General features: G+C 42.3%; 1 protein-coding gene across 3 annotated transcripts; it reads left to right on the top strand.

Annotated features, from left to right (window-relative positions):
* Positions 1 to 1089: 1089 nt before the first annotated feature.
* LOC119267771 (5'-nucleotidase domain-containing protein 4-like) lies at positions 1090 to 8647 on the top strand. 3 transcript variants are annotated; one of them, XM_037549209.1, is made up of 17 exons: positions 1090 to 1501; positions 1716 to 1813; positions 2653 to 2772; positions 3070 to 3159; positions 3240 to 3355; positions 3432 to 3531; positions 4269 to 4340; positions 4413 to 4460; positions 4535 to 4612; positions 4712 to 4831; positions 4945 to 5050; positions 5744 to 5907; positions 6476 to 6610; positions 6852 to 6982; positions 7281 to 7343; positions 7430 to 7508; positions 8188 to 8647. In XM_037549209.1, exons 1-17 carry the CDS (start codon positions 1171 to 1173, stop codon positions 8227 to 8229), a joined length of 1893 nt encoding a protein of 630 aa, XP_037405106.1. In that variant the 5' UTR covers positions 1090 to 1170; the 3' UTR covers positions 8230 to 8647. The 3 variants fall into 3 exon arrangements, with proteins under 3 accessions (XP_037405106.1, XP_037405107.1, XP_037405109.1); XM_037549210.1 differs by having other exon boundaries at positions 8075 to 8196; XM_037549212.1 differs by lacking the exon at positions 6476 to 6610.
* The last annotated feature ends 1266 nt before the right edge of the window (positions 8648 to 9913 follow it).

The raw sequence follows: 9913 nt of genomic DNA, 5'->3' as shown, positions 1-9913 counted from the left end.
GTTTTTGACGGCGCCGTCCGTTGCCGTCAGACGGAAAAACACTGCCGACGGCTAAACTATGCCGACGGCTGACACCGACCGTCGGCATAGGTCCCTATGCCGACGGCTATACTATGCCGACGGTCTGACAAGACTACGCTGACGATATCTACGCCGACGGGTCTATGCCGACGACAGCCATAGGCATAGATCTATGCCGACGACAAATGACCTATGCCGACGGCCCTTGGCCGTAGGCATAGACCGCGAGTCCGATAGTGAGTTAATGCTAGAGACCAACTGATATTAATATGACATGCCAAGAGAAAGGGCTGTTAGAAGATTGTGCACAATTGCAACCTCATTGACAAAATGGAGAGGTTACCCAAAATTCGGTGAGAAGCTGACATCACCCATTGTAAGTATGTAACACCTGAGCTTTGGGTTTATGAGATGTGGGTGTTATTTTGGCATGTCAACATTTTTCTCATGTGTGATCTCCGCATGGCAATTTTTATGATATCGATTCTAGAGTTTCTAATTTTATCTCGATTTAATAGAGTTGTTCTCGTCCTCAAAGAGATATAACACAACTGTATTTTTCTGAATATTTTTTTAGACTTTTCAGCGATGTTCGTTCAATGAAAGGAGGTGCTTCTGTCGACTATGAAGGTATTTGTGATGACTTCGTCAGCCTAAACATGATGTGCTGGTTCAAATTTTCAAAGGTGCTCCTAAGATTACAGTGTGCATGCATGCATTTATAAGGATGAGTGTGTGTATATCATCACTATATATAAAAACATTTGCGTTTGTACCGTGTTTAAAAATTACTTTTATTGACATTTTATAAGGTGACTCAAGCAGTAGACGTGGGAAGCATGAAAAATACCTTCAGCATTGAAGAGAGCAATTCAATAATTGTTGCGAGTAAGCATGAATCTGGCGTGTTAGAAGAGAGTTAAGAAATGGGCGTATTTCAGCCTTTTTGTTGGACCTGTATTTGAAATTTCTTAGGGAATTTAAAAGAGTTTTTCAAAAGTATCTCGAACTTTTTCTCAATTTACACCGTGCCGGCGTCCCCACTCCCCACTAACCTCCCACCTCCCCCATCCACTCCCCGCATCCGCGGTCGCTCCCGGTCTCAGCTAAAGGCAAACCAACCAGCACCCCAGCAGCGCGCGCGCGGCAATGGCGGACCCGGTCGAGCTCATGCGGCGCATCTGCCTCTGTTTCCCGCCGCGGCTGTCGCCTACGCAGCGCTCCAGAGTGCCGCCGCCACAGCCGCAATGCCTCGGGGTCTGGGCTCGCCTCCGCTTCCCAGGCTCTGCGCTGTCGCTCCGGTGCCACGCGCTCGACGCCAGCAAGCCGTCGGCGGTCAGGGGGGAGCCGAGCGAGGAGTACGACGACGATGAGGAGCCGTACTTTTCCGTGACATCGTCGAGGCTGTCAGAGGTGGACTACCTCGGGGAGAGCACCAAGGGGGATTTGAACGTGCGCAGGAGGCACCTCGACGCGCTCGGTGAGCTCCGACCTCCCTAATTCTGAGCTAGTTCTCCCTCTCTGCTGAGCGGATGTCATCTTGTTGATGAAACTATTGTGGCGACACCACACGATCATATGTCTGACAAAAGCATCAGGCATAATATACTCTTTTTCCCGATGGAACGCACCGTAACTGTATCAGAATTGTGCTAGAAATTTGTTCTAGTTACTCCTAAATTCTTGAATTTCAGGTGGGAATGGAAAGTCAACATTGCATGGTCCTATAGAGGAGATAGCTTGGAAAGAAGCGAGACAAGCTGAAACGTTACTCAGTGACCTGGGAATTGCAGTAATATTCTACTCCGTACCCCATTAGCATGATTTTCACCTTGCTGATGTTTGGTATGCTTCTTCTATTCTTTCGTGTTATGTAACATTTATTTTATAGAACTATTACTAATGTTTCGATCAATGTTACTTAGAACTTCCGCCTAGAATCTTCCTTTTTTATAAAAAGTAAAAATAAAAATCTGCTTCCTGGACCTCGGTTTGTGATGAAATAGAACTTTCATGGATTTTCTCATTAATTGTAATAACATTAACCGAGAAAGTAAAATAAGAGTATCAAGCAAAAATGATATGGAGGTAATAATATTCATAAAGCCTTTAAAGCTATATGTAATGTAATTCGATAGGATTATCTATAGTGGAAAAATTGTTTCATGGCTGTTTTTTCTAGTGGATAGATGATTAACAAAATCCATATGTTTCTCTTTAAACACATACCTAATTTATTTGCAAAAAAGGCTACCTAATTGCACTTCACTTAAGTAATTTCCTAATTTCTATTGAAGTGTCTTATTTAGAAGTAGTTTGAAATTGCCCAATATTTACTCATTTAGTGGATAGCAACTGCAGCGGAAACATGATAACGGCAAAAACAAAAAATATTACCAAAATGGACGAATAGATGATACTCAAGTTGCAAGTAAACGTTTAACCATAAATTCTGGACAGTGGAACAATAGATTTGTTTTGCGGTTATTCTATGACTGCTAATGTTTTATTCTGAACTTCCATTGTTTTTCTTTTTCTTTTGCCAATCATATCTTGATCGAGCATCATGATGATGGAGAAATTAGTCACCCTTCCAGTGACACAAGATTGCTGTCTATTTGCTAAATGCAGGATCCTTTAACAGTAAGGAACTCTCCTCGTGGAATTTTCTGCACCAGGACACTAAATCTTCGATCTATCAGTGTCATTGGCTATGACATGGATTATACATTGATTCATTACAACGTGATGGTACTTCAACATCCATTTTCTTGATTTGTCTACTAAATGCTCTGAAAACGAGGGATGCATAAGTAGAAAATTAACATATTTGCTGAAATGATATGGCATGTATAATTCTGAAAATTACATATGCAGGACAGTATGAGTGCTAACTGCTAACTACGAGTTATCCTATTTGTAGTTTTTTCTTCTCTCCATAGAGCCTCAAATCTTGGATTAGATGAAGTGAATGTTCTTTGTGTTTTTCACTATAGTTATTATGGTAAAAATTATATAAAGTAACGACGTCTTGTGAAATTTGTGTAGGCCTGGGAAGGGCGTGCATATGATTATGGGATGGGCAACCTGAAGAGCATGGGTTTCCTAGTAGACGACCTTGAATTTGATCCTGACCTGGTAAGTGTACCCGTGTGCACTCTATCGTAATACCGCAGAAGGCATACATAACCCTTAGTGACATGACTACTCTTTCACAGGTTATTAGGGGTCTTATTATGGATAAAGTAAAAGGAAACTTGGTAAAAGCTGACCGTTTTGGGTACATCAAGAGGGTCATGCACGGTACCCAAATGTTGCCCACTCGTGCTGTGAGGTAGACATAGATGAGGTTTTTCTGTCAATTTTGTTGCTGCTGGAGAATTATAACTCTTATTAATGCTTGCGTGTAGTGAAATATATGGACGAGAGTTGGTGGACCTGCGGAAAGAAGATACATGGGAGTTCCTTAATACCCTTTTCTCTGTTTCAGAAGCTGTCATGTTCATGCAGGTCACTTACCTTTTCCTTAATCTGTTAACTATCTTGTGTGATGCCACTTGATATGTAGGTATTCATTTAAATAAACAACTATCATTCACATTTACATATGCTACCATCGTCAGTTGATTTCTCTCTCAAATATAGATCATTTCATTAGAAGCAGAGTATTTGTCAATGTCAGTAAAAGACTTGGTAAGAATTGCAAAGGTGGTTTAAAATAAGGGGAAAATACGATACCAATCCTAGCTTGACGAAAGTTCCTGCTATTTTAATGTGCTCTTCTCTTTCATCCATGAAAATGTGTCCTTGTTTTCTGGGGGAGCGGAGTATGACATATGTTACAGTTTAGGCTCGTACATTAATTTAATGTACAGATTAATTTACAGAAATGATGACATGTGAGGATACCAGGTTGTTATTCTTTTCGGTTGTAGTGGGGTTTGTAGCAGTAATGAAGGAGTAGTTTCCAGTGGGCATTTGATTAAGCATTTCCTTGAAGAAGCTCATCCAGCTTACCGTGTGTTCACAAATTGAACCGTATTTACCCCCAAGACATATACATTAACATGATTAGTCCTGCTTTAATTCATCCAGGAAATATTTGCTATGTTTTTAAAGCAAACCCGTAAACAAATAACAGGGTGATAACCTTGTGCCTGTCATGATAAACATTTTCTCAATCTTAAATTGAATGATATTTTTGTAATTTTATAGACATGAATGACATGTCATTCTTATTGTTTCAGATGGTTGACAAGTTGGATCAGGGGTTGGTGCCTGCTGAACTTGGGCCACTGGATTACAAAGGGCTGTACAATGTAAGAGCATTGCTGCTTCTTTTGCATGACCGTGCTTGTTGTGTCATAACATTCGGACTATGTTGATTTCAGGCTGTTTCCAAAGCACTTTTTCGAGCACATGTAGAAGGTCAACTCAAGGTAACCTTTTGTCGTTATATATTTACTTACGACTGATACTGGTCTTAAAATTTCTTTAGCTGGTTGAAATGTAGAGCGAAATAATGGCTGAGCCCGAGCGATTTGTCGAGCCTGATCCAGAACTGCCACTAGCTCTTCTAGATCAAAAGGAGGTTAACATATTGTCACCTTAACAGCCCATGATCCATTTGAATATTTGAGCCATTATACTACTGTACTAAATGACTGATTTTCCCTTTTCAACTCATCAGGCTGGAAAAAGGTTGCTTCTTATTACTAACTCAGATTACCACTATACAAACAAAATGATGAATCATGCATTCAATCGCTTTCTTCCTAATGATATGGGATGGAGAGATCTATTTGAAATGGTGAGTATTTATGTCCCTTCTATGTTGATAACGTTAAAGGTAACTGTGTCTCAGTCTTTGCTTATCATCATACTCAAACTTCATGAAGACTAGTCGATTCTGTATTAATGTAGGTTATAGTCTCCGCGAGGAAACCAGAGTTTTTCCAAATTTCGCATCCATTGTACGAGGTTGTTACTGAAGATGGTTTATTGCGTCCCTGTTTTAAGGCAAATTCAGGTGAAAATCTCAACATTGTTACTGTTGTAATCTAACTTCTATAGTTCTATTCTATAGAATCTCGACTTGTTCTGTTCTTTTTGCACTGTAATGAACCACATTCAAATTTCAGACTGCCAATATGTATGGTAATAATTGATTTGGAAGCCCAATTTTCTAAAACAAAATAAAGTATTGATGGAAAATCATATAAGTACTTGTAGACATATTTCAGATCGACCAAGAAATAAATACTTGTAAAAATAAAATAACACTTCATGATAAGATAGGAATAAAAAAAATTATACATACCATTTATAAAAGCTCTAACGTATGAATTTATACGATCTAAATGCACACTGACCATTTTATAGCCACTATGACAAAGTGCATGTGCCAGCAATCACATAAGAGACATGCACATGTATTTGTTTTGGTATTATAACGTGAGTCATGAGGTTTGCTTCACTACACCCTTCTGCAAAATAATTATGGATCTTAAAGATGATTTGCAGTTATAGTTTCATTGTTCATCTTCATCCACAGATGAGCTACCTCCCTTCCTTGGCCTTTTTATGCTTACGTTGCTAGATCCTGCAACTTTCATGTCTTATTTCTTTTCTGTTCATGTGTCTGTTTCTGATGTGCCTGCTTGACCAGGATTTTTTGTGTGTGTTGACTGACTCATATCTCTTCTCTTAATTGGGTATTTAGGTGGCCTGTACTCTGGTGGTAGTGCTCAGATGGTTGAGAAGTCACTAGATATTCATGGGGATGAAATATTATATGTAGGGGACCATATTTTTACAGATGTGAGCCAATCAAAGGTTCATTTACGATGGAGGACAGCATTAATATGCCGAGAACTGGAAGATGAGGTTAGGTTGCTTACTTTTCTCACCAATTAATACAAAACCGAGTTCTAAATAGCATTTATAATTAGTATATCACATTCTAGGTATAGGAATAGGAGGTAAATAAGCTTTTTTTTATCAGAAGTTTATTAGTCTATCACTGGTAGCTTCCCTGTATTGCATTTTATTTCTGAACTCATTTTAACATAATTTACTTGCTTGAGTAAATTGCACCAGAGATCCTTAGACTTTTCCCATTGCCCCACTTAGGTACATAAATTCGTCACCTTCTTTGGTCCCTAAACTCAGCATAAGCATGAAGCAAGCTACTTAGGTCTATCTATTTCGAACTGATGAAATCACAACTTTAGAGGGATCTAAGTACTTTGCAGCATGTTGATTTGGAGGGACTGAATTCTGATGATGCAGTTATCTATTAACCATGTCAATTTGAAATATTTTGCATCTGTTGATCCTGAATTCTCTGAAATAGAACCCAGAAAAGGATTATATTTAGTTTTAATGTTTGTGCCATATTGCTGATAAAAGTATTTTTGTTCTAGCTACCAATTTCCCCCCTCCTGTATTGCAGTTTGACGCACTAATCAAAAGCCATGCTCAGAAAGAAAAGCTTGTCACACTTATACAACAAAAGGAAATTGTTGGAGACCTTTTCAACCAACTTCGCCTGGCTCTGCAGAGACGCACAAATTCACGTCCTGCACAGGTAGTAGGGTGAAAAAATGCCTTTGTAAGATTTAACATGTTTCCCTCTTGTAGCTTGAGATTTTACCAGTTAACAACACAATTTCAGCAATTCACTGAACACTGGTGCAGCATAGAAACTACCTACAGCTTAAGCCAAAAGCAAAGATAGTCTCATGATTTTGTTTCTGCTTGCAGGCTCTGACGATTTTGTTGAGTTCTTAATATGCTTGCGCTAATATCTCGATTTCACTCTTTTCTAGACGCTTGCTGCAACTTGTATGAATGATCAGGAGCTTACAGAAAGTATGCAAAAGTTGCTCATTGTTATGCAGAGATTAGATGAAAAGATCGTGCCATTGCTGGAATCAGATGGAGAACTTTTCAATAAAAGGTATAACGATCACTACTGCCAAGTTCCTATGAGCATATTTTATGTCAAGACGTACAAAAAATGTGTCGTTTCCAGCATATCTTCCACATCAAATGTGTTCCTCGCAGAAGAAATGGCTGTTAAGTTTGGCTGCTGTAAAAATTTCAGGGCATAACTTCTATTTTGCTTCTTATTTCTAATGTCTACAATTCCCGTCACTCTGGAACTAATGTCCTATGTCGTTCATATATCTCCTGGTTTGTTGCATACGATCTAATTGTAGTAAGATAAACTAAGCAAATGTTATTTCCTCTTTAAGATGGGGTTGGCTGTCACGCGCTGGCCTATGGGACAAGAGTCATCTAACCAGGCAAATTGAGAAGTGAGTGGTTATGTTTTCGTATTGCTGCATATTTTATAGACCACTGGCTTATTTGTGTAAATGCAACTATTTTTCCTTTGTTGTAGATATGCTGATATATACACTTCAAGGGTTTCAAACTTTCTACACTACACTCCATTCATGTATTTTCGATCACAAGAACAGGTAAATGCACAGATCTATATAATATTGTGTCCTGTTACCTTTTTGTCATTTTGCATTGTGCTCGTGTTTATTACCTGAGCCTTTAGAGTGGCAATTCTCCACTACAATCACTGAAGACACGTTATAGCAGTAAACAAGATGACACAATCACTCCGCAAATGCCTCGGAATATGTAAAAAGAATGTTAGACATGGTTTTAGGAAAGGGCATTCTGTTGGTTTGCCTAGTGAAGTTATTTTCTTTGTCACTTGCCTTCAAGTAGTTCTCCTCTTGCTAAGAGCATTTTGTGCCAATGGGAGTAGGCAGAGGTAGAATATATTTATCATATATACCTGATGTCGTGAAACTACCAACGCAGCAGATTGAAAAGTGCTCCAGGTCACTTGAACAATCTGCGTACCTGAAAATAACCACAATAGCTGTTACTGTGTTACAAATCTATAAAGAAAAACAGTAAAAGAACATCAACATGAGCACGCTATTTGTACATGCTATACTAACTATGTGGCCTCCACTTAAATTTGTTGACTAACTGTGTGGCCTCCACTTAAATTTGTTGAAAACAGGCCTAGGGTACGTTCTACATTGACATTGGTTGCATCGACGAATTACTCTGTCGTATCCACAGTTGTTCGTTGTTTCACTTTGAATTGTTGCTAATCCTTTACGCACCTCTTAGACGCTTGCACACGACGTCCATTCTTATTCCCGCGATCAATAACATTGGTGTCAACGAGTTCCCTCTATATCTAATCACGCGCGGAGACTAGGCGATGGAAATAAGAAGAATTGCAACTTGGTAAGGACTGTGTGGCCGTAGTTGCTGGGCTGCACCAAGCTCCTGGATACTGGGCAAAGACTGCTGATTCGCGAGATGTTGCGATGTGTAAGTACTATTTTTTCCGGGAGTGTAAGTAATTTATATGGCCGTGTGCCAGTACAGCTAAAGTCATTAGCTAGTTTTAAGTTTTCACACGATTAGATTCTTACAGTAAGCGACTGTCGTGGTCGTTTGTTTTTGTTGAGTATATTGTGTACGTGTATATGTGTGTGTAGGGCCCACCTCCTGTTTCCTTGTATAGTTGAGGTTGTGGCCCACCTTTGTACTTATATATACGTGCCTGGTGCACCGATCAATACATCGCGATTGCACAGCCCATAATCTGTCTCTCTACATGGTATCTATCGCAGTAAGGTCCTAACCCTAGCCGTCGTCGCCGCCGCCGCCGCCGCGCCTCCGCGCCGCCGCCGCCGCCGCCTCCCGCCGCCGCCGCCGCCCTCCCTTCGGCCGCCGCCGCCCCCGCTTCTTTCTCTCATGCAAAACCGTGCATGAGACTTTCATCTCGCACGGCTCCTAAGTGATAAAAGAAAGAAGAACTCGTCTTCTCTCTTTTTTGATTACCTTCCTCGCGTATGTATAAGACCGAATCCATTCTTTTTCGAAATCGATTTCGAAAAAGAACTACTAATCCTTAACTTTTCGAGGAATCCTTCATCAGTGGTTGTGAATGACTGACTTTTTCAATCCACCCGCCCCGCTAGCCGCCGCCGCCGCCTCCCGTCCGAGGCCGCCGCCGCCGCTCCGCCGCTTCCGCCTCTCCCTCCCGCGCCGCTCCTCTCCCTCCCGCGCCGCTCCTCTCTGCCTCCCTCCCACCCGCGCCGCACCACCTCTCCCTCCCACCCGAGCCGCGCCTCTCACCCGATCCCGCCGCCACCATGAGTTCTTCCTCATCCACCGTCTCCAACCCGTTCGCCGGTCCCGATGTCACCCTCGTCCGCGACCTCAACATCCATGAGCGCGTCCCGGTCAAGCTTGACCACACCACCGCCTCCTACTCCGCGTGGAAGCGGTATTTTTCGCTCGTGTTCCGTGAGTACCTCCTTCACGGCCACGTGGACGGCACCGTGGACTCCGCGCTCATGATCCACGACGAGGAGTGGATGATCCTCGACGCCACCATCATCCGCTGGTTCTACCTCACCATCTCCAGCGACATCTTCCACACCGTGGTGAACGACGAGGATGACGCCCACGCGGTCTGGACCAAGCTCAACGGCCTCTTCACCGACAATCGGCTGCAGCGCAAGGTCCTCCTCTATGGTGAGTTTTACGGGTGCCAGCAACTTGACTCGTCCATCGATGATTTTTGCATGCGCCTCAAGAAGCTCGCCGATGAGCTCCGTGATCTGGGGGAGAAGATTGGCGACGAGCTCCTCATCAGCACCCTCTCCGGCGGCCTCAACGAGGACTTCGGGAACGCCGCCTCCAACCTCACCCTCATCCCAGAGCCCACCTTTGGCAAGGTGGTCGCGTACCTCAAGCTGGAGGAACGCCGGATGCGGGCGGCCCGGACGCGCGCCACCCACACGGCCCTTGTTGCCGGCACCCGCGGGGGTTCGGCCCC

Source organism: Triticum dicoccoides, chromosome 3A, assembly GCF_002162155.2.
Source record: "Triticum dicoccoides isolate Atlit2015 ecotype Zavitan chromosome 3A, WEW_v2.0, whole genome shotgun sequence".
NCBI classification, from domain to species: Eukaryota; Viridiplantae; Streptophyta; class Magnoliopsida; order Poales; family Poaceae; genus Triticum; species Triticum dicoccoides.
This window is presented reverse-complemented; position numbering and strand designations above follow the sequence as displayed.

Coding starts and splice junctions, on each gene's coding strand:
- LOC119267771 (XM_037549209.1), top strand. CDS start 1,171: ATGGCGGACCCGGTCGAGCTCATGCGGCGCATCTGCCTCTGTTTCCCG. Junction 4,832..4,944: donor GGAGAGATCTATTTGAAATG/GTGAGTATTTAT, acceptor GTATTAATGTAG/GTTATAGTCTCCGCGAGGAA. Junction 5,051..5,743: donor CTGTTTTAAGGCAAATTCAG/GTGAAAATCTCA, acceptor TTGGGTATTTAG/GTGGCCTGTACTCTGGTGGT.